This window comes from Paramormyrops kingsleyae, chromosome 3 (genome assembly GCF_048594095.1).
Source record: "Paramormyrops kingsleyae isolate MSU_618 chromosome 3, PKINGS_0.4, whole genome shotgun sequence".
NCBI classification, from domain to species: Eukaryota; Metazoa; Chordata; class Actinopteri; order Osteoglossiformes; family Mormyridae; genus Paramormyrops; species Paramormyrops kingsleyae.
The window spans coordinates 13088595-13113203 of record NC_132799.1 but is presented as its reverse complement, the minus strand read 5'-3'; the positions used below and the strand labels follow the sequence as shown (position 1 = coordinate 13113203).

The 24609-nt window shown below is 46.7% G+C and overlaps 1 protein-coding gene across 2 annotated transcripts; it reads right to left on the bottom strand.

Moving 5' to 3' along the window:
• Positions 1-1558: 1558 nt before the first annotated feature.
• On the bottom strand, positions 1559-19994 carry tet1 (tet methylcytosine dioxygenase 1). 2 transcript variants are annotated; one of them, XM_023822599.2, is made up of 12 exons: positions 19476-19994; positions 19323-19373; positions 15099-15200; positions 11417-13532; positions 11132-11222; positions 10273-10366; positions 9840-10048; positions 9387-9537; positions 9143-9232; positions 8128-8259; positions 7234-7498; positions 1559-6771 (listed from the first exon to the last, which is right to left on the bottom strand). In XM_023822599.2, the coding sequence occupies exons 1-12, from the start codon at positions 19515-19517 to the stop codon at positions 5924-5926; spliced, it is 4191 nt and encodes a 1396-aa protein (XP_023678367.1). In that variant the 5' UTR covers positions 19518-19994; the 3' UTR covers positions 1559-5923. The 2 variants fall into 2 exon arrangements, with proteins under 2 accessions (XP_023678367.1, XP_023678368.1); XM_023822600.2 differs by lacking the exon at positions 15099-15200 and having other exon boundaries at positions 19476-19963.
• Between the last annotated feature and the right edge of the window lie 4615 nt (positions 19995-24609).

The window sequence follows — 24609 nt, the reverse complement described above, 5'->3', positions numbered from 1 at the left end:
GCTCTTTATTTCTGAATGTCCATTCATGCAAACAAAGCCTATGATGACCCTTATCGGTATTTTTATACTCTTTATATCTTGAAGTTTTATAGACTTGTCATAGAAAATAAAAATTTTAAGTTGGATACTCTGAACAAGACAGAATTGCCAGCCAGACAATATATGGTTTGGTTTCCGGCAGTTCATAATGCAAATTGACGTGTGTCGATAAATTAATGAATCAATAGCAGTGGTGGAAGAAGTACTCAATTGTCCTACTTATAGTCCGGATAACACTCCAAAATGTTACACTAGTAGAAGTCATCCAGTAAAATACTACTCCAGTAAAAATAAAAAAAATACCTTGTACTATACATTCAAATGTATTGATCTTACAAAAGCAGCCAGTTCTTTAAAATGCACTCAAGACAGGTTTGAATATAGCATTATAAGTGTGCTATATAGACAAATGAGTCGCATGTTTTCTTTTTATTCAGAAAATGCGGTGAATCGCACTTTCGAGCTTGCTGGCACAGATTGGCGGAATGACATTTTTATTCTGTGGAAAATGAAAGATCGAGCTACGGGCCATATTTGAGAATGAATTTTAAACATTTCCTCTTATAGGTGGTGAATGAGTATGGGGCGCCAAGTGCCAATAGCGCTCATTTTCGCGCACAAAATACATTCTGTGGCACAAAAAGGATTATTTAATGACGAAATGAAGTAATGACTTTTAGTTCACAATAAGACTAACTCTAGTTACATTTTGTCCATTAATTGTAAATGTAAAACTGACATAAAATAGTTAGAACTAAATCCCTGATAGACCTATTAGAAATTGGATTTTCAGATAGTTAAGATTCTATTTCTGTTACTGGTCTGTTATGACCAGTTACATTATAATTCCCGATATCAGAATTTGGTATTTAATTATCTTGTTAAATCAGAATTTCTGATATCAGAAATTAGAGTTACAGCTAGTTCAAATTCAGTGGCGGCTGGTGACAAAAATTCTTAGTGGGGCTGACGTACCAACTGATTTCCCTTCCTAGTCCAGTATAAGCAAAACATGGGTTTCTGACACAGAAGTCTTATAGCAATGACTGGTTTGGATGGTTGCCAACTCATAAAAGACAGAGGAATTACCACTAACAAGCATAAAATCAACAGACCAGGATCAAGTGCAAAATATAAATATATATTTATTTAAAAAACACCCAAAAGGTGGGCAATAAATGGGAATGGTACATTTTGTACTGTATGACTTGCAGGTCTGATATTTAATGTTATTGTACAGTAATTCAGTGTAAGCATTCCCAAAAGATGAAGACTGCTTTTTGAAAGAATGGAAGAAACTGCGGACTGTCACTGACTAAATGACCTAGACTATTTTACAGTTACACTAAAATTAGACTTTTTAAAAGCTGGTGCTGGAAAGGTCCACTTATGTTTTGACAGTTTTCAAGTTATACACAAGTACAGCTCAGATTTCTTCAAGTAAAGCAAGTAATTACAATAGTGTCCATGAGATAAGTATTTTACAGTGAATGGAAAAAGAAGACTCAGATTTCAGTCATACACTGTCACTGATGTTTTGTGTAGTATATCTGTTTACTTCATCACAATTTTATGCTGTGTCGATAGGAGCAAGTGAACAGCATCCTATTGGTGGATGGCATTGGCATTTTACAGGGCCCACAGGCAGGCTGTCTATACAGAATGTAGGGATAAGCAGCAGGGGAGATAGGAGCCCATCACATGACTCGAAGCTGGGAAATCTGTGGTATTAAGCACTGATAATGCCACATTGTGGTTAAATCCCAATCAAGGCTGATGTCCTGTTCAATGCTGACTATCATAAATCCATAGGAACACAGGAAAGCATATGAACAGGCTCATTGCAAAGAAAATGAAAGGCTTTAAATCCTAGACCAAAATCTTCATTTTTATTCATTCTTTTTGTTGCATCTGTTTTAGCTTATTCTGGGAGTCTGTGCATCCATTTCTATATGTCACAATGTCATCATTATATTGTTGGTTTATCTATATACAAGGTAGATATTTTACATGCCATATTTTAGAAGGTGCACTCTAAAAATAAACAAGGAATCTTGGACTGCTCCCTAGCAGGTATAGAAATGCTAGATGACAGGAAGTAAACTTCAGTTAATAGAAATAAACACAAACAAGGACCCCAGATTGACAGAGTAGAGGGAAAAACACTTTTCTCTTGGACACTTTGTCAGAACCCACTTCAAACTGACAGCTACACGTTTACTGTACAGTTTACACACAGACAGTATTCATTTGGGATTCTAATACAACTGCAAAAAGCAATAAAAGGAGTGAACAGAAATGTGAATAATTTATCTTTATCAATCAAAGTCAAAATAGCAACATGTCACTCAAAGGTAGAAAAAAAAAGACCTTTAGCAAACAAAATGACACACAAGAAGGCTAGGACGAGATGCAGGAGGTCTGGTGATGCCTGTGGCCCTAGACCACACATCTGCACCGGGCCAAAGCTTTGAAAAAGGCCAAAACCAGGAACTGAGAAAAGTGGCACCTTCCATCCACCTCATATCACATGATGATAGGTCTTACTTCCCAAGCAAAAAAATCAACCGCTTCTGTGTGTGGTATAAGCAAAAACAAACCCCATGCAAACGTATGAGCAAGACAAAAGCACCATATCTCATTAAAATCTTGCGTCTCAGCTGATGACAGAGCTCGTTGTATGCTTGGTACACTTTCTCACAGCCTTGATGCCATAGCTTAATTCTCATGAATGGATCCCATAACACCACAGCCAGGCACATGGGCCAGAGCTGGCATATAGCTAGCATGTCATTTATTCTTCATTCACCCACGCAACAGGCAAGAAGCTGCACTGGGATCAGATTACACTACCCAGGCAACCTTAGGCAGTGTGTTAATAAGCCCAGGTCACATGACACACCAATATCATCAGGCCCCTCAGACCTTCATTTCGAGCTCGGATGAGCCATTTTCCTCTCCTGTTCGGTCCCAGGTGCTGTTGTAGGAGGGGCCACGTAACTACAGGAAAGCTTCTGCTGTGATATGACATGGTCTGTTTTTCACCAGCTATCAGTGACCCAAGTAAACTCATCCACACACTTTCACTAATGCAGACCAGATTTAACAAAACGTACAGTTACGCCCCCTTTGACCAGAATAAAGAGGCAAATTTGTGGCAATGAGCACCATAGCTGAAGTGAGCAACGAAGCTGTCTCCTGTTCGACAGCATGCTTTTCTGTGCTCTGATCTCCAACACATAGCACCACGGCGAGACCATATACAAGCTGAATTTGGCTCAAACTCAAAAAGCACACCTGTCTTACATCCACGGAAAAGAATGCGTGTAAACAGCGCCTCGCACTCAGACTTCACTAAATGTGCACCTTGATGTTAAATCATAGTCAATTCATCTGAACACTTTATGGATATTTCAAGTTTATCCTAAAGGGATGTCCTTCAGGGGTGTGATTCTGGAAGCAGCCTCACAAGCCTCAGACTGCTCCAGGCCAGATCACCCAGTAGGTAGCTGTACTGGGAAGTGGAGTGCCAGGCATTACAATATCACATGCCAGGGCTGGCTGAGTTCAGAGAGAAGCAGAGAAGTTGCAATTCACTGCTCGTATTCACCAAAAACACAAAGATAATGACTTGTGAACAAGGACAGAGAGGTCAGACACGTTGTGCTTCCTTCACATGGGGATGTGAAGGGAGTCCAATGCTGTGGTGGTGGGGAAGAAGGTATAGCCATCCTCTTCACAGCCAAGCCAAGCTCTTGGGAATCCTGGGTGAACTGGACCCCTCACAGTAGCACCTCTTCAGTGATGTCAGTTGCATGATACATCTGGGTGGTTATGAGCATCCTCAGGGTCGTCTCCAGAGAGGTTGAAACAATGTATATAAAGTAAACATGACATGTAACTCAACAATGTATCAGTGAGATGGAGGCAGTCTTAATCTTGGCGATCCCCTTGCATCCAAAACAAGTCAAGGAAGCGCCACAAGCTTTTAGTATCTTCCAGAACTTTCACAAACCAGCTGACACCAGCTGGGCTCAGGAATGATCTTCTGGTGAATGCCTGTTTTGCAAGCTTTCGTTTACCCTTCAGAGATGGCAGTTTCACTGTTTGTTCATCACTAAGCACCAGTATGGTCCTACAGGTCTGCCACAAGGTGGTCAGCCAATCAGTAGGAGCCATGGAAGCACCGGAAGGTGACGAGACCAATCACATCCTCACTCACTCAGAGCACCTCCTACTGGCACTAGTCACAGTAGCAGCATTTCCATTGACTTAGATTTTGCACATTTTCATTATGTTGAACTGATAAACTGTTAATGGTATCATTAAAATATAAAAAAAAACCCCTCAAATTTCACAAGAGAAGTTTTAATATTCTCTTGAGGTGGTTTTTGTGGTGAGTCAAAGAAATTTGCAAAATGGTGATGGAAACCAAATTTTTGAATTAGTAAACACAAAGCACGTGACCTCAAGTGTTTAGCTAATAATAATTAATTCTTTTTTGAGCTAGTAACTTGTGGAAAGCCTGCTCCCTGTCCCCTTATGTCCATACCCAAATCTATGCTTTTGATCTTGTGGGATGATAAATGGCCAGTATTATTTGCATGACATCCATTAATGGAAACACACCCTTCGTATTTTAACATAGAAAGTTTGCTTTTAAGTTGTGCAAAACTTGAATGGAAACATGGCTACTGTCTAGTTATCTGTTCACTGGAGCAACTCTAAAGCAGGGGCGATTCTAGGATTCTTTTTTTAAGGTAGGAGCACAAGAGGAGCATAATTCGAACTGAGGGGCCCACCTTATCATTAGCTAATGATACATTTTGAGTAGGTGAGTAATGGGGGAGAGGGCATTCTGGTGGCCAATCAGCTTTCAGGTAGGGCCAGATCCCTGTATATGCCCCTGCTCTAAAGTGTTCCTCAAAAAGAACAGCCATCATTCGATTGTCTGAATGTTGTCTATTGTAAAAAAGATACCGAATTATTATTTTGGATACCCGATCATGAATGTGGTCCGAAAGCCAGGCCAGGTTTGATGCCTGCTGCCGTTATTGCTTTGCCAAGCAGGGTTTTGGCTGGGGGTACTGGCTATGGGACTGAATGCTGAGCAGCACCGCGGGGCGACGCCGTCACATTCAGGGGTGGCTCTCCCATGCAGCCTGCAGCAGAGGGACCACCTTCTGTCTTCCACAATGATCTCACATTTTAAAAGTGCTTTACTCATTGACATGACTCTATTTGGAGAATAATTCACATTCAGGCCGTGTGAAATGATGCACCTTTTTTGCCACCTTCACAGCTGAAGTAGCGAAAGTGGCCTCAGGACTCTCGAAGTCCCTTTTCTGAGTTCAGTTTCACTGGAGGTTCCTACAATGGCACCATAAAATAACTTGATATTCCTAAATCTTATCCTAGAAAATAAGCACCAAGGCCAGCTTCTGATTCTTTAGTGCATGAACCTCAGAAATAAAACGAAGTGCAGAATTTTTTTTTTTGCTTGGATGAACTCTACTCTTGCCTAAACTCACAGAGGCTATACACACAGCATGACTGCAGCAAACAGGACCACTCAGAAGTAACGTTTAAAAACAGCAGAATAAATAACCTTACTGAACATCCTTATTCAGTCTGCATATAAAAACGTATTTAAAACAGCACCTTTCTTTTCACAAACCACAGACAGAAAAGTTACATATGTACAGTCTCTATCCATATGTCAGTACTCACAGTTAAAGCCTCAAAACACCCCTCCACCCACCAAAACAGCTCAGAGTAACACCTGAAAAAAAAAACAGACACAGACAGAAGAGAGACGGGACAGGTGTGGCTCTGAGGTAAGGCACCTGTGCCGGGGCTCACACCGTCACCCTGGCCGGGACGGTCAGGCCCAGCGGTTGTAGGGGCCCGTGATCTTGGCCAGGGCATAAGGGGCCATGGTGACCATCGTGTCCTTGTTGAGGGTTAGCGCATGCCGCGTCGGCACATGCAGCACCTCTGGCTCCTCTGCAAAAAGCTCCTGCTTGGCCTCTCCGTCAGCCCCGCCCACTTTGGCCTTCATTGCCCTATACCTGGCAGGACTGAGGGGAGCCCCGCCCCAGGCCACACCCTGGGAGTCGCTGCCCAGCCGCTCCGCCTCCTCACACTCGCGTGCTCGCTTGGCCATCTTGGCCTCCCACAGGGCTAAGCCGTGGCAGGGCTCATTCAGGTTCTTGTGCTGGTAGAAGACGAGCGATATGCGTGTGGGGTGCGCACGGTCCGGCTTCTTGATGGGCGTGGTGGCGTGCAGCTCCCGCCGTGCACACTCAATCAGGATGGAGCCATGTGAGGGGGCCACCGCCACCCCCCCAATGTCTCCGTCTAGGAAGTTGTGCTCGCTGTCTGACCACACCTCCCGTGCCGGCATGCTGTGCCTGCCCTGCTCACACCTCTCTGATTCGGCTCTGGGACTGGGGTGGCCCTGCGGAGGCTCTCCCTGCTGGTGACCAGGTGGGTCCCCGGTGCGGTTATCAGTTCCTGGGTTCCCAGCATGATACGGTAGGAGCAAACTGCTTTTTAGGGACTCCGGAAAGCCTGGCTCCCCTTGCGAGGGGACGGAGAGGCCCGGTTGGACAGAGGATGCTTCTGCGCTTGAGCTGGACACAGGAAGTGTGGACCACTGGGGGGCACCACCTCTACCTGGTGCCACCTTCCTGGCTGACGATTGTTGTTTTGCTGATGTGTTTCTGCTACCTGTTCAGGTGAAACATACCTGTCAGTTGGAATACAGACCTTCTGGAAACTTCTCAGTTTTATCTATACATCCATGTCAAGTAAAGCTTTACTGTCATCGCAGCCATGTCCAGTACACAGTGCAGCGAAATAACATTCTTCCTGTGAAATAATACTGAGATCGGTGTGGCAGGGACACCGTGAGCCTAGCCCAGGCCGCTTAGGGCACAGGACAGGGATGCCAGTTCATCATAGAGCACATACACTCTACGGGAAAGAGAACGCTATCCTGAGAGGCACTGGTTATGGTGACCCATTACGCTACTGGTTATGGTGACCCATTACGCTACTGGTTATGGTGACCCATTACGCTACTGGTTATGGTGACCCATTACGCTACTGGTTATGGTGACCCATTACGCTACTGGTTATGGTGACCCATTACGCTTCTGTCTGGGCAGATACAGCTGGCCTTTGTCTTACCTGGGGTGCCCTGCTTCCTATATGAGACCTTTGTGGCCTCCATTTTCTTTCTGCGGGCGGACTTGACAGGCTCCGCCAGCAGACGCACCTCCCGGGGGAAGGCGGTGAGCACCTGCAGGGCCCCGGTCTCCACTTTGGCACGCTGACCTTCAGGATGGCCAAACTCATCTGTGTCAGAGATCTTGTAGAGGGGCAGAACGTGGAGCTGCTCATCCTCTGGAATGCTGTGCACCACACGGTTATCCTCCTTGGTTAAAGTGCAGACCTGCGCAATGGGAAACACACACACATCACCCAGCTTCAGCATCACCCAGCCTCAGCATTACCCAGTCTCAACATCACCCAACCTCAACATCACCCAACCTCAACATCACCCAGTCTCAACATCACCCAACCTCAACATCACCCAGTCTCAACATCACCCAACCTCAACATCACCCAGCCTCAGCATCACCCAACCTCAACATCACCCAGCCTCAACATCACCCAGCTTCAGCATCACCCAGCTTCAGCATCACCCATCTCAGCATCACCCAGCCTCAGCATCACCCAACCTCAACATCACCCAGCTTCAGCATCACCCAGCCTCAGCATCACCCAGCCTCAGCATCACCCAGCTTCAGCATCACCCAACCTCAACATCACCCAGCTTCAGCATCACCCAGTCTCAGCATCACCCAGCCTCAGCATCACCCAGCCTCAACATCACCCAGCCTCAACATCACCCAGCTTCAGCATCACCCAGCCTCAGCATCACCCAACCTCAACATCACCCAGCTTCAGCATCACCCAGCCTCAGCATCACCCAGCCTCAGCATCACCCAGCCTCAGCATCACACAGCCTCACCATCACTAGTCATGCTGAAATGCTTTAGTAGCAGGAAGTGAACATACCACAGTGCACCCGTTGCTGATGTTGTGTGTGTCCCGGTGAGCATGGGCACAGAAATCCACACAGGCTGTCACGCCTGAGAAGGGCCGCTCCTGCCCTGTGCCCAGCCGACAGTCTGTGCCCAGGTGCTCCACCTGTACGTCATCGTCACAGCAAGGTCATTACAATGCCCTCAGAAAAGTTCCTATAGTATCACCACAAAAACCTCTGTAGATGACCTAAACTGACTCCTCTCTGATTACATGACATCATCTTAAAACTCCTTAGTTGATCTAACCCCATCTCAAACTGACATCATCGTAAAGCTAGGTCATTGATCTAAGACTACTTCTTACTAGTGACATGATATTTTCGCAACGCCCAGTGGCTGATCTAAACCCACTTCTCATTGGTTACAAGATATCATCAAAAACAGCAGAGTTGCACAAACTAAATTTGTGGGTTGGCATCATTTCAAAACCACACACCAGACATAAAAGATGCACATATGCAGATATTAATGTTCTTGAACCTTTGTGTCACTATTATACATTCAAACATGTCTGGTTAAGCTTCTTTACTGCCACTGAGATGTGTGGTGAATGTCACGACGTGTGTATAGATGTATAGAGTCATTGGTAGAAGACAGGAATGATGAGGGATGGGGGAGGGGATTAAGAAATGTGATCTGATGAAAGAGTCTCGCTCATTGGCCAGATTACCCTGACTGCAAGTTTACCACAAGTCTAACAACATGTTATACACACTCAATGTATGCACATTGTTGGTTGACTGAATAAGTAATTTATATGTTCAATTTTTACAAAATATTGGTTAGGCATGTGTCTACCCAAATTGACAGGTATAACGGCAACTAATCACAAAGCTCAGTTGTTGATCTAATTCCCCTTCTCATTGGTTATATGACATCATCACAAAGCTCAATGTTAATGCATCTATCTGTTTGACTGCAGTCCCTGAAGCCTGAGGTCGCCATTCTGCAGTTTCCTTTGGGATCCTATGCCTCTGTAGTCCCACCTGGTTCTGGAAAGCCTCAGGTGCCAGTTTCTTGTATGTAGGAGCAAGTTCTGTGGCCAAGTTGTGGAGGTCATTTTCCAGCTTCTTTTCCTGGAAAGCGTCAAAAGCATTGCATGCTCACAAGTTCAGTACCAATACGATCTCACAAGATGCTGTGTTTAGAGAGAATAAGAAGAATAAGCATCTCTGTTGTAGAGCCCTTGAAGTGCAATGCAGCCCTGGTGCCAAAACACATAGCACCCACCTCCAGAGCACAGCCCCCCTGCAGGCGGAACTTCCGGGGCACCTTGCTGCGGGCAAACTTGCAGCCGTTGAAGTACATGCTCCAGGAGCAGCCGAAGGAGAAGGAGGCGCCACAGGTTTCTGGGTCCAGTCCCTGGCAAGCGCAGGTGCGGCTGTGTGGTGCACAGAGATGTTACACTTTGGCAGGGAGTGGTATACTTTGATGCAGTGTGGTATACATGGCCAGGGTGTGGTATGCTTTGATGCAGTGTGGTATACATGGGCAGGGTGTGGTATACATTGATGCAGTGTGGTATATATAGGCAGGGTGTGGTATACTTTGATACGGTGTGATATAATTTGACAGGATGTGATATACTTTGACACGGTGCATTATAAATCGACAGGTGTGGTATACTTTGACACAGTGTGATATAAATCGACAAGGTGTGGTATACAAGCAGTAGGTACTTACTCCTCATTGATGGCACAGCGTCGGTTTGTCGGCGAGCCGTGCTTGCAGAGCGTCTGGCTGAGCTCCCGGTAAAGCTGGTCAGCCACAAATCGAGGGATGCCCTCCCAGGCCATGATGAGAATCACGACCACGGCGGCCTGGCAGCAGTGCCCTGTGCGGTGCCGCACCAGGCACAGCAGTTTCTCCTCCTCACCCCCCCTACGGATGACCTGCAATGCACACACACAGGTAAACAAAAGCACACATACATACAAGCAAGACTTTCACCTTGGATAACAGACAGACCCAGGGATTAACCTCCATTAACACACCCAGCACAGTAAACCAGCCTGGAGTTTCAATTTGCCAACTGCACAGGTGAGGCTGAAGAGTCCAGGGTTTCATTTGACAACTCCCCTCCAGGAAGTGATGTCACCACCGCATGTGCACTCACCCACTTAGCAATGGGACAGCCCTGGGAGCTCCGGCCCTCTTTTCCACTGTACACGACCACCTCCATCCGTACCGCCCGGCCCTTCTCTCCATACCTACAATGTACAGCAACATCACACTAGGACACATGTACCAACATACTTATCTTTATCAACATCGATTTATTTATCTTCCTAGTGCAATATTTACTGTACTTATCGTCATATTCACCCACCTATTTAATACCATCTCTATATGTTATTTTTTTATTATTTGTCGTTCTCTGTATTGTCTATCTTGGCACAGTCAGATGGAGCCCGCGGGAGCATTTAATTTTGTAATACAGGTTGTTGTCGAATTATGACCTGTGCCACTTACAACTGATCGACCTTACGACCGTTCTGAGACCGCAGATATGTGCCCTGTCTGTCAGCGCCAGTGTTGCCCAGCATGAGAGTTCGGTAGTTTCCACCCCAACTGCCGGCATTGTGAGCATCCCCGTGAGAAAATTGTGATTAAAAGGATTAAAAAACACCAAACAATATAACTTAAAGATTATATAATTTTACTATACAGTATATTGTACATATGATACATATACATATGGTCGACTTACGACCAAATCGATTTACAACTGGTCAGTCGGAACCGATTACGGTCATAAGTCGATGACGACCTGTATATTTAAAGAAACTATTTGGAAGTTACTGAAAAGGGGAATGAACAGTGTGACACTGTAAAACAACATGCATAGAGTAAAAACTGTAGAAACTCCTACTGGTAGTTTCATATTCAGCTGAGTTATATTGCAGTCAATGTACTGGCCATGAGGATATTCGTCATTTAAGGACAATGACTGTCACCTGCAGCTGCTTCCTCACCTGTTCTCCATCATCTCCCTCACCGCAGCCACCGTCGGACCTGATCCCAGGTGGGTGTAATATGGCCCCTCCTCCTTCTCAATAATTTGTTCTAAGAAAGGAGGGATCCAGGTTACTTCAAGCCATAGATACTACACACAGATGCTACTACACACAGCACACGGCCTTATTTTCGTGTTTTCAAACATCTAGTAGTAACTACTATAAGGGTTCACCACACAATGTACAGGAATAATTGACATGCAATGACAACATGTGTCACGGGTGATAGCCCACTTCACTTACCCACACAGTCGCAAGGCGGAATAGCACCAGTGCCTTTTCTGCTTGGGGTGTCAATTACATTTTTGGTTGAGGTGCTCAGGAACTGAAGGGGGGACTCTAGGAAGCTGCTGAGGGTGTTCTTGTTGGGGGTCCACTCCTTGGGAGGGTTGGACTTATGTCCCCCGGTGTTACTGGCCAAGGTGGACAAAATGGTGATGGGACCAGCTGCCTCCACCTTGCAGCACCCCTCTGTGGCAGCTAGGGGCAGCGTTTGGGAATCTGTGCCGCGGTCTGCATCGGACTTGCGACACAGGTGCCCGGAGGAAGGACGCTTCTGAGGAACTAAGTCACTCCTTTGTTCCATGGCAGTTTGTTGGGCCTGGATGGTCTGACCATTGCGTCCGTCACCCTGCCAAAGCAGCAGGCAGTCATGAGAGACCGCAGAAGCTGTCACACCGGAGGATGTGTTGCCGATTCCATTCTGAAGCTCAGGCCATTGGAGAGGCTGTTGCTCTGAATGCTTCCCATTGTGGACTGAAGGTGCTAAAAGAAGCTTCTGCTCCTGCTGCTCTGTGTCTATAGAAGGAGGAAAGAGGCCAGGCAGAACAGCCTGAGGTGTTATCTGATGTGCCTGAGCTAGGTATTTCTTTAGGTCCATTTGGGCTTGTGGAAGGAACAGAGGCGTATTATAGTTAGCTCTGGCCTTCTGCTGCCATATGATTTTCTGGATCTTTGTTTTATGAGGGGTTTTGCTAGTTGGTGTCCTTTTCAGGACAGGAGCACCATGATAGTTCTGTAGATGGTTCTGACATGGGAACTTCACTTCCTCCTTCAGCACCGGCTGCTTCTTAAATCTTCTAGGTTTGGAAAGTGCAGTATTAGTTTTCTTGACTGCGGAATTCTGCAGACTCTGCAAGTTTTGTAACAGTGAGGGGTAACTGTTTGGACCAGCATGGGCTTGGCTGGTCTCTGAGTGAGACTGGAAGGCAGGGCTCAGCTCACTCTGTGCTTGACGGGACTTGATGATAAATGGTAGCTGAACCAGCTGGGCAGCCACTTCCACCTCGTCCTGATTCCTCAACCCTTTGGGACACAGTGACCTCTGTGGCATCCAGTCTACATTCAGAATGCCCTCACAAACCTGTGCTTCATAAAGGCATCCTTTATCATTCTCACCTTTACGGTAGCAATGGATTTGCTCTTCACAGACGTCACAAGGCAACGTCTTGCCTGCTTCTGAGCTGGCATCTAATAGGTCCTGCCAGCATGATCTTTTTATTGGAGCAACACTACTGGACCTATGGGTAAGAGAGTAGATGACTGATTTGTGCTGAATTGCAGTGTTGTTAACTGTAACTTTATTTGAGGCAGAGTATGATTGGGACTGGGTCAATTGGGGTAATATGCTTTTGCTGTAGGCTGTAGTTGAGTGCTCATCTTGTGGAGGGTCCATTAGCGATGGGATGGCCAGCTGAGTTAGGGCCTCCACTGCGATGGCCTGCTCAATGTTGAGGTTTCTCTGCTCAACCAGCAACTGGAGGCTTGGCAGAGACAGCCCTGAATCATCTCCTCCACATACGCCACCCTCACTGGGGGGACTGACAGCGGCACCCGTCTGGATCACACAAGCAGTAGGATCTTCTTCTGGCAGCCCTGGAGGCCTCAAGGAGTCTGGGCAAGGTCTGCACAGTCTGGTCTCCATCCCATTTTTGTCAGGAGTTGAAAAACAGACGACAGCAGCTAATGTGGACAATGCATCCTTGTAGTCAGTATTGTCATCTAAATGAGCAAGGATCTGATCAGTGGTCCATGTCCAGGAGTCGTCCAGTTTGGGCTTTTTCAGAGGGTGGGGCCCATCTGTGGCACAGTCAGATGGTGCCCGCAGGGGGCATTTAAGGTACCTGGAAAGGTGTGATGGGGAGCCCATTGTACCCATTGTTGTCTCACGTTTTGGTTTCAAGATTTCTCCAGAGGTGGTCTTGTAAACTTGCAGGTCCTGATGGAATCCTTCCCGCAATTCCTCCTCCAGAAGTGCCGTGACACCATCCTGTGAACTCTGACCGTCTTCCGGGCCAGAATGGGTATCTTCCATCTGGTCTGAGTGTGTGCCATTGGCGGAGCTTCCACCTGGGTGGACCTGCACGGGGAATGGATGGGGAGTACACACAGAACTGAGCTACACACTGATGTATGGCCATGCCACATGCTATAATCATGAGACTCAGGTAAATTTCATTTGACTAAAAATGTTCCGCCTTAAATGTCACACATAGCTATGCCAATGCCTGTAAGAATATGCTGTATTTTTCAGGGGGTTCCACATTTCACAGGGGACATTGAATACAACCCCCCCAATTCACCTGCCCCACCTGCTTGGCAAAGCTGACATTTTGTCAGGGGGCCCAAAATTTCTACCTACACCGCTGGCTATACCTGCCAGACATTCCAATCAGACTGGTATGCTTGATACAATGGAAGAATGATGTCATTGGCTTGTCTTTGTTCTCCAGGATGGAAGGCCAGGTATCATGACCAGACTGTAGAAGGACATCATATTCTACACCTTCTTTCATCCTTTGTCTTACAGCAAAGCAGCCTACAGTCATACATTTCCAACTACTACTGTCCCCTTTTGACAGCGACCTTGTGGGTTAGGAAGCTGTATAAGTGTGTGGCACTGTGACATGTGTAAGCAGCTTCCCAGAGGGACCCACGCCTGGCACAGGTCCCACAGCCATTACCCATTACCCACAAACCCACATATTTGCGGGAGCTGCTCCGGGCTTCAAGATCATCCCCACGACAGGTGATGCAACAGTTTGAGCAAAGAGAAGCTGAGGCAATAACTAGGCAGCCAATGTAATTGTTACAGCTCGGGACAACGGGGGTCAAGTGAGCCGGCTTTCCAGTCAGAAATTCAGGCCAACTTTTCTTATAAGCCTCTGCAACATTGGCATCTATTTATGAAGGCATTCGGAGCATCGTCCTTAATGAATGATCAGGTAGAGGATCCAAGTTCAGGAACAGCAAGTTTATTTCCAGAATCATGGTCTACAGACAGGTGGACGGTCAAAAACCAGCTAGAAGCAAAGGAAGGCAAACAAATCCAAATGACGACTCAAACCCATGGACCAAACACAGGTCACAAATGCAATATGCTCATGGGAGTTTTACTTACACAAAAATGTTCTGAGGGCAGAACGAAAAATGACTGGTTCCAAGAGATAACAATCAGATAAGGAGGTGCGGTCAAGCAATTAGAGGAAGTGGGATCAAGACATCTGTTTGATTGGTCTCGGCCCCTCTAGTTGCTTGGGCCCACTTCCTGTACAATCTGATTGGTTATCTCTCTGAACCAATATTTTTTTTGTTTTGCCCCCAGGACATTTTAATTGTAATTAAAACTCCCATGAGCACTCAATATAGGGAGCACAGGGGGAAATAAGCAAATCCAAAGAGCAAGAAAACCAGGAAAGCAAGCAGGAGTCATCAAAAGCCTAAGGTACAGTTAACCAAATGCTTTTATTCCATGACAATTAACCAGGCTGATGAGCTACAGATAGAGGCACAGGTAGGAATTCTGGGCCCCCTTGCAAAATGTCACTTTGGGCCACCGTGTCCAATTTTACATTAATTGTACACATTCAAGGGTCCCTGTAAAGTTCTGTGCAACCTGACTCTGCCAGGGTATCCATGCCCTTACTGGTGGGTCTAGTATCCAGGGGAGGTGGGCCCAGCACTGAGTGGGCATGGCTGGATGGGTGCTGGGATCGATGTGGCCATGGCATCTGCGTTGCGAGGAACACTTTAAAAATAAATGTATTTGAACAACAAATGTTTACTAATTCTTAAATTGGTTTTATTTCCTTCTGAAATTGGGTTCTTATATATCATAAATGCAATAAACACTTTTTACAAATTTCATGCATGATATATAATTTATACTCTTAGATAAAGCAGATATATATATGAAATGCATTAACACAGACTGTTATATTTAACAGTTTATTAAGGGCAGCTGGAAGCAACAGATGGCTGTGTGCACGACGGTGAGATGCACAGGCCACATGCATAGACTGCAGGGAGGTGAGGCAGCACCACGATGCTTAAAACCCAACGTAAATGTATTCTGCTTTTGTCAGAAGAGCACATTTTTCTGCCATGTACTGAAGACCCAGCTCACAGTTATACAGTTGTACCCCTGGACCACACCAGCATAGCAACACTGATCTCCTGGACCATAGGAGACACCTGTACCCCTGGACCACACCAGCATAGCAACATTGATCTCCTGGACCATAGGAGACACCTGTACCCCTGGACCACACCAGCATAGCAACACTGACCTCCTGGACCATAGGAGACACCTGTACCCCTGGACCACACCAGCATAGCAACACTGACCTCCTGGACCATAGGAGACACCTGTACCCCTGGACCACACCAGTATAGCAACACTGATCTCCTGGACCATAGGAGACACCTGTACCCCTGGACCACACCAGCATAGCAACACTGATCTCCTGGACCATAGGAGACACCTGTACCCCTGGACCACACCAGCATAGCAACATTGATCTCCTGGACCATAGGAGACACCTGTACCCCTGGACCACACCAGCATAGCAACACTGATCTCCTGGACCATAGGAGACACCTGTACCCCTGGACCACACCAGCATAGCAACATTGATCTCCTGGACCATAGGAGACACCTGTACCCCTGGACCACACCAGCATAGCAACACTGACCTCCTGGACCATAGGAGACACCTGTACCCCTGGACCACACCAGCATAGCAACACTGACCTCCTGGACCATAGGAGACACCTGTACCCCTGGACCACACCAGTATAGCAACACTGATCTCCTGGACCATAGGAGACACCTGTACCCCTGGACCACACCAGCATAGCAACACTGATCTCCTGGACCATAGGAGACACCTGTACCCCTGGACCACACCAGCATAGCAACATTGATCTCCTGGACCATAGGAGACACCTGTACCCCTGGACCACACCAGCATAGCAACACTGATCTCCTGGACCATAGGAGACACCTGTACCCCTGGACCACACCAGCATAGCAACATTGACCTCCTGGACCATAGGAGACACCTGTACCCCTGGACCACACCAGCATAGCAACACTGACCTCCTGGACCATAGGAGACACCTGTACCCCTGGACCACACCAGCATAGCAACACTGATCTCCTGGACCATAGGAGACACCTGTACCCCTGGACCACACAAGCATAGCAACACTGATCTCCTGGACCATAGGAGACACCTGTACCCCTGGACCACACCAGCATAGCAACACTGATCTCCTGGATCATAGGAGACACCTGTACCCCTGGACCACACCAGCATAGCAACACTGATCTCCTGGACCATAGGAGACACCTGTACCCCTGGACCACACCAGCATAGCAACACTGATCTCCTGGACCATAGGAGACACCTGTACCCCTGGACCACACCAGCATAGCAACATTGATCTCCTGGACCATAGGAGACACCTGTACCCCTGGACCACACCAGCATAGCAACACTGACCTCCTGGACCATAGGAGACACCTGTACCCCTGGACCACATCAGCATAGCAACACTGATCTCCTGGACCATAGGAGACACCTGTACCCCTGGACCACACCAGCATAGCAACACTGATCTCCTGGACCGTAGGAGACACCTGTACCCCTGGACCACACCAGCATAGCAACACTGATCTCCTGGACCGTAGGAGACACCTGTACCCCTGGACCACACCAGCATAGCAACACTGATCTCCTGGACCGTAGGAGACACCTGTACCCCTGGACCACACCAGCATAGCAACACTGATCTCCTGGACCATAGGAGACACCTGTACCCCTGGACCACACCAGCATAGCAACACTGATCTCCTGGACCATAGGAGACACTTGTACCCCAGGGCCACACCAGCATAGCAATATTGAGCAGTTATGCAGAACAGAGCAATAATTAGAAAGCATGTGATCTGGGGCTGAACAGTAAGGAACTGTGGTCTGTTATAAAGCAGATAAGGTAAAAGAGTTTTGTTGGGAGGGTACTAAAGATAACACCCTCTACACACACCAGCGGCAGCATGTTTGTGTACTGACTTCAGCTTGAAGGAGTTTTCATTGGCTAAAGTTCTGACCAGGAGCCCACAGCTTGTTGAGTATGGGAAGAAATTGGGAACTGTTGCTTAGCAGCAGAAAAGGAAGGTGGGGCTGCTGGCCCAACGTCCTCAGAGCCCCCAGGCTCCTGTGTTTGTTTTGCCTTCAGCTCCAGCAGTAGGACAGGATTCCCTCAGCTCCAGGCGAGAGACAGCCTTCAGCTACGGGATGGAGAACAACCACCGGATCCACAGGAGGCGTCTGAGCCACCTCAGCCAGGAGACACATTCAGCAAAAACACGAGCGGCAACTCCAAGTTATTGTTTACCATCATCATCCTCACGAGCCAGCTTAGATGCGAGTTTAAGGCTCATCAGAATTCTTGATTAAGTCTCATTAAACTGCTAATCCAGTAAGTCATATGTTTAAATCAGGTTTCACTGAATGCGCTCGCTGAAGTTTCATTGCAAGCGTCACATTGAGCTAGAGATGTCTAAATGTCTATATATATATATAAATTTAAATATAATTAATTACAAAAAATTGGCATTAAAATTGGAATCTTAAAATTGTTAAAATTGCAATGTTCAATTAATGGGAAGGTGAGTTTTGCAAAAAATCAAAATTGTACCAACCAATATACTCTGCAAGGTGATTCACATCATATGACATTACATGGATATTGCAGTCATGCTTAATTAAGAGTTTGGCTTGTCCAAAAACTGGTATATATGATAACTGGGGTTGTACTCTATACTTTGGACATTCTGGCTGAATTTAGTACAGCTTCAGTACTTTTCTCAGGGTAACGTGGTAGGCTGGGCTGCTCAACATATAAACAGTGATGGCCGAACCCTCTACTCATTCTTTGGGGTTATTTTTTTTAGAATGAGTATTTATAGTGTAGCTGGGCTAGAGGTGACACAGGCTTCACTAAGCTCCCCCTGTCGCTGGCAGAGCCCAGCCATACATGCGGGTCAGAAACTGCATCAGGACCAGTCACCACGCCAGCAGAGCGCCCGCCCTCCACAGCAGCTCCCTCTGACATCGTCGCCCTGGCAACAAGAGCAGCATCACCGACAGGAGCCTACGAAGGTGGCGCGAAGTCATAATTCCGAAACTCCGCAGGAGCGTTTTCGTCATCCAGTGAAGGCCGGGAACACATTGAGAAGAGTACACGATGTGCGAGAACATCGTCACAGCAGAGACACACGTGTCCTCTATCGATTCTTCACCCAACTTCATCTAACTCTGGTGTGTAGGCTGATTCTCTCAGAGCTGCTCTCTGAAAAGGTCTACATTCTAAACCTCTGAGAACAATCATTTTAAACCGCAGGGACAATCGAAATATGTTTTCTGTTAATTTTAAGAAGAAAAAACATTTAAGAATCAACTGTATTCTGGTGAATCTCTAACACTCGCACAAACTCCAGAGATGCAGAGCTCCAAGCTACAGAGCTACCGACTAACATATTCTCTTGGCTCCGCACTTTTATGCTCAAATAAAAAGTGAACTTCCTTCCTGAAGCCTGTTTGTCAGAGTTCTCATTCATAGCAGCCTTCCTGTTTCTGGGCTGCACTCGGCAAGATGAAACGCAGACCCACAGGTGAGCGCGGTGCCGCACGGGGCTGAAAGGAGCGACGTGTTCCCGAGGCTAACTCTGCAGCGCACGTCTGAGCCAGACCGGGGCTCAGCAGGGACGCTGTGCTTCGCCAAATCACACATTTGCACCAGACCCGGGTTCAGCACACACCACCACACGGCTGGAAACATAAAAATAGTGACCCGCTGTTACCTTGGAAACTTGCTTCTTTTTCCGAGGTTTGACAGTATCGTTGCACGCCCTCTGTAAAACAAAAGCAGAGCGACTCAGCAAGTGCTAAACAAGGGAACACTAACAATATGTACGGCTAAGACACATCTCCCGTGTGTGGAACCTGGTGTTTACCTTCTCTTTCCCCAGAAGTACAGCCTCAGATTTGGGCAGCATACCCTAGGAAGTAGCCATTTTGTTTCCTTCAGCCGTAGAGCAGTCAGTGTCTGTGGCGGCAGGCGGCAGGCAAGCCCGGGGTGTCATGATGAGAGCAGCTGAGCACTGTCCCACGCCATGGCTGAGGCGCGGGGGCCATGCCTTCTGCAGACGCAGACGCCGCCCAGACAGCCAATGACGCACCGCTTAAGCCGCCTGTAAATCATCTCACTAGACCCTCCTAGACAAAGGATCCCCTATGCAGCTACACAGCTCTGCCAGGGTGACAGCTAATCTGTGGAGTGGACTTTTCACAACAGTGGAATGGATCTGGCAGAATGCTTATACATCCTGGAACCGGGAAAGCTGCTGCAACCAACATGTTATCAGCAACAAATTCAGACAGAAATGAGGCTCAACAATGTCCTGAACCACAGCCCTTCCACTACTGACCTACAATCCACCTCCTGACCATCTCACATCCTCTGCCTACAGTCCTGCTCCTCAGCATCTCATGACAGTATATATTAAAAAAAATAACAGTGAAATGTGCAAAAATACATAACCAAGTCACATCTACAAGGTTTTCTCCTGGTGGAAGAAAATGTTATGCTGAGAGAAACCTCACTTGAACCTGAATATATAAGCATATAAAAAGGTGTAGCATGTGGCTCAGTGGACTAGGCCTCTGTGGCTGTGATCAGAAATTTTCCAGTTCAGGTCCAGCCTCAACAGAATAGCCACATGTCCATTGGCCATTTACGCCCCCCCCCCCCCACCCCACCCACCCTGCTCCCTGGGCACTAGAAGGTGACTGCATCTTCGCTGTGACCCCCAAGCTTGCTCTCATCTGTATGGAGAGCAAGATGCGGCAAAGCAAAAAGAAAAAAAAGAGAATTTCCCAACAGGGATTACTAAAGTGTCTCCATTAACTATGAAAACTCCACATAAAGAGAGGTAGGATTCAAACCCCCCCGCCCTGAAATCGTGAAATCGCACTGTGCCGCTGGCAAAAATACACCACATCCATTTTTTTTATTTGTTGTAAATCATGTAGCACATAAATCAATGGATGTCACTTCTTTCTGGGTACAGCTATGAACATTTAACATTTATACAAAGCAGTGCAGGGGTGGCACAGTGGTTAGCAATATTGCTAACAAATAGAGTCCAGAGCTTGAGTTTGGATATTTTCTCCTTGTTGTCATACTAAGGTGAATTGGAGTTGCCAAGTCAACCATGTGAGTAAATGGCATGTGTATCTTGGGTTATTCCCAGCCTTCTGCCCATAGCTTCCAGTATAGGCTCTGGACCCCCGCAACTCTGTATAGGACAAGCAGGTATGGAAACTGGACGGACAATTCAGTGAGATCTCTCATTATGAATGCCTTATTATAACATGAACTCAAATTTCAAGTATCATGTGAACTTCACTGGAGAGGTCTATCACTGAATTCCGATTTCTGCTTTAGAGGATCTCTACACATGACAGGGGTGACATGACCTTCAATCCAGAGTAAATAATACACTGAGCTGAAAATGACTCAAGATGGAAAAGGAATGGTTAGAATAAAACAGCAGTTTCACTAGACCCCCCCCCCCCCCCCCCCACCCCCTCATTATTACACAGCGTTCCTAAAGCATTCTCTAAAACAAGAACATATGAGGGCTTTTACCAAGTTGCCCAGCCCCAGTGAGTCACCAGTAGCATTCATCACTCTCCCACCTCACACCCACAGGAAAGGTGCCCAACTGCTGTGTCATGGGCCAGTGAGCACGAGGCTTGAGTGTGACTAACCACAGTGAGCGGAACAGTGTGGTCAAGAGAACCTCCGAGAGAGGTGGACAGAGGCGACCCTGGAGGACACGACAGGCCACCAGAGTTATCATGCTGCACATTAATGGAGTGCTGTGGTTGCACTCTATACATGCAGAGCCTCACTTACCGTGCTTTTCCACTGGCATACAGGGAGCGAGGTGTGCTGCATAGACAGACTACAGCGCGGTTCCTGCTCGCTATGGATTTCCACTGCAAAAGGGTCAGCTTGGTAAAGGTGTTACCAGGATTGGGCACTGACAATGACATGAAACCAAAGAGACGCTTACTTATTGTTCACTACTAATGCTAGTTTCCGCAAGCAAGTCTGTGAGAATCCCCATACATAGGCATGAAGTCCTTGAGATAAACCTCTCCTTGGTCTAACGAGTAGGCTAACTGGAATCCCCACAGACATTCGGGGTTCTTTTGGGAGCATCTGGTGGTAGTCTGGTGCTTTTCAGGCAATTTGAGATAGACCTGGTTTTTTCCCTGTTTTTCACCTGCACTCAGCCCCTTACAAGATACTCTTGAAAGATGGATAATTAAACCTGGACTTGGTCTTATGGTCTTATGACCTTGCATAGCTCTTCAGGGCCTTCCAGGTGATTCATGTTCAAAATGTACAAAAACAGAAGAGTTTGGTGGTGCAGTGAGTGCTCCCTCATGCTCAGTAGGTGGAGGACGTTGGAGATAAGTGGTCCTGTTCCTTGCTCAAAAGCAGCCAGGCTAAGACTCACGTGTCCTTCCACTCCCAGCTCACCCCCATTCATGTTACATAAGCAGCACTCTCAAGTGCCTCTGGTGGCCTCACGACTCCACAAGCGTTGGTGTGGAGAAGCTGGGCAGCTGGACTCATCCCAAAGCCCTGATTAGCTAAAATCAGTGAGGAGTCAACACCTGAATGTGGATATTGTGGACAGTGTCTATGACTGATAGAAGGCATGTACCTGTGATTGACTGAGGACAGAGATAGGACAGTGTCTCTGTTTGGTGTGATGCTCAAGGCTGTGTTAATTTAAAGTCTGGATCTGACTCATACCATTGGAAACCTCTGAAAAAAAGAATACCCAGATCTTTTGGGAGGTTTATATAAAATCTTTTTCTAGGTGTCTTATTTGCTTTCTTATCTTTTTGATCCTGCTACCCTCCTGCTGTCCTACAGGGACTCAATGTGCAGAATCTCCTGGCAAAGTGACACACTCAGGGCCACCTAGAGGAATGGAACTCTCTGGGTGCCCAACTGAGCCGTTTTCCAGACAAGGGCATATATATTCTGTGTGTACATAGCTTTTTGAGAAGCACACACCTAAAGACATGACAGTGTTTTCGACTGAACTATCAGGCAAGGGAAAATGGCACAGCATGAATGACAGTTTCTCAAGGGCTGAGGTCCTAAGGAGAATTTCCTAAAAATCACCGGAAACACACTGACACTGACAGTGATTGAAATGCCTGGGGTGGCCTGTTTGTGTTTTCGGGGCAATGTCCAGCCTCTTAGCTTAGCATGGAGCAAGTCATGTCAAGTGGACTTGTATACCATCTATATAAAGGTATACAGTTGCACAAAAAAACGTTGCTCCAGGACTATGGTGCAACACACAAATTGCAGGTGATAAGAAGAAGGTTTCACGATTCTGTGAAAGTGCAAAAATACTGAGCAGTGTGAAACAGGGGGGCTGGACACATTGCATTGAAAGTGTTGTAAACGATGATAAATAATGCAGCAGAAAAAATGGTGGCATAGTGTCAGTTGCCTGACAATAGTTAGCTAAATTATAATAAGAGAAAGAGACTTGTGCCGGGGGGAGCTGTTGGTATTCTCAGGAATATGGAGGTGGTTAGGGGAACAGCTGTGTGTTGAGTGCCCTGGCAGCCTCAGTGAAGAACATGTTGCTGAACCTGGCAGACCTGGTTCAGATGCCCCCTATCTTCTATCAAATGGAATCAGGTCAAAGAGTTCATGGAAATGGTGGGAGGGGTCTTCCACAATGATGGAGGTTTCACGGGTGCAATGTTTGATGCAAGGGAAAGAGATCCCGGTGATTTTTTTCCATTTATGCAATATGCAATATCTTCTGCAAGTGGTCTGACGCTTTGCAATTCCTAAACCAGACAGTGATGCCTCTGGTCAAAGTACTCTTTATAGTGCCTGTGTAGAACATGGTGAAGATGGGGTGTGGAAATCTTGTACTCTGCAGCTGCCTCAGGGCGTAGAGACGCTGTTGGGCATTCTTGACCAGGGTAGAGGTGTTAAGATTCCAGGTTCGGTCTTGTACCAGATATATCCCAGAAATCTGGTGCTCCTGACTAACTCCATCGCAGATCCTTCATTACATGATGGATAGGGGACAATAAGGACCTTCCTCAAGTCAACAATCATCTCTTTCAATTTGTCCACATTATGAGACAGATTGCCACCCTGCACTAGTCCATGAGCTGTCCCACCTCCATTCTGCATGCTGACTCATCACCGTTGCTCATGAGACCCACTGACATGTCATCAGCAAGGTTGTAGATGGTTTCTGAGCTGTTCTTTGCAGTACAGTCAAATGTGTCAGCAAAGTGAATAAAAGTGGGCAGAGCACCCAGGCCAAAGAGGCACTGAGACTCAGCAAGGTTGGTGCTGGAGATGTTGCTGCCCAAGCACACTGTCTTTGGTCTGGAAGTCCAGGATCCATATGCAACCAACCCAGCAACCTCAACTTCTATGACACCTTCTGGGGAACAAACTGCTTTTTTTATGTTGCATTCCTTCCTGTTCAGGTGGGACAGGTCCAGCTATAGACCCGAGAATATGGCACTCACAGTGGAGAAGCTGGGATGATAAATGAGCTGAAGAGGAACAGGGAGTGCGAGCTCTTCTTCTGCTCAACCCACTTCTTCAGAATGTCTGATCTGCTGGCCAGTCCTGTGGTTCCGGCAAACTACACTCCAGGATCCCCACAGATGGTCTTTCTCATTTGGTCTGCAGGCTCCACATCAGTTCCACCTCTTCCGCTCCCGCTTGTCCCACAGCACCTCTCAGACACTAGCTGTGTTCACAGGGTTTTGGCTTCTTCACAAGAGCTCATACTGTTTTTTTGAGCTGCAGAAGAGCTCAGAGGTACCTGGCTCTGATATGATTATATGATTATAATGTTTCTTATTATCATATCATATTTGTTATTAATGTATATTTAAGCTGTTCAGGTATGTTAGGATGTTAAAGTATACTTGCATGATGATTATGAATGTTCTATGAATGCATTATGAATATATTATGAAGGTGCAATGTGAAGCATTACCCAATATTAT

Coding starts and splice junctions, on each gene's coding strand:
- tet1 (XM_023822599.2), bottom strand. CDS start 19,517: ATGCTGCCCAAATCTGAGGCTGTACTTCTGGGGAAAGAGAAG. Junction 13,533..15,098: donor CCTGGATACTAGACCCACCA/GTAAGGGCATGG, acceptor TTCCCCGTGCAG/GTCCACCCAGGTGGAAGCTC. Junction 10,367..11,131: donor AGGGAGATGATGGAGAACAG/GTGAGGAAGCAG, acceptor TGTACATTGTAG/GTATGGAGAGAAGGGCCGGG.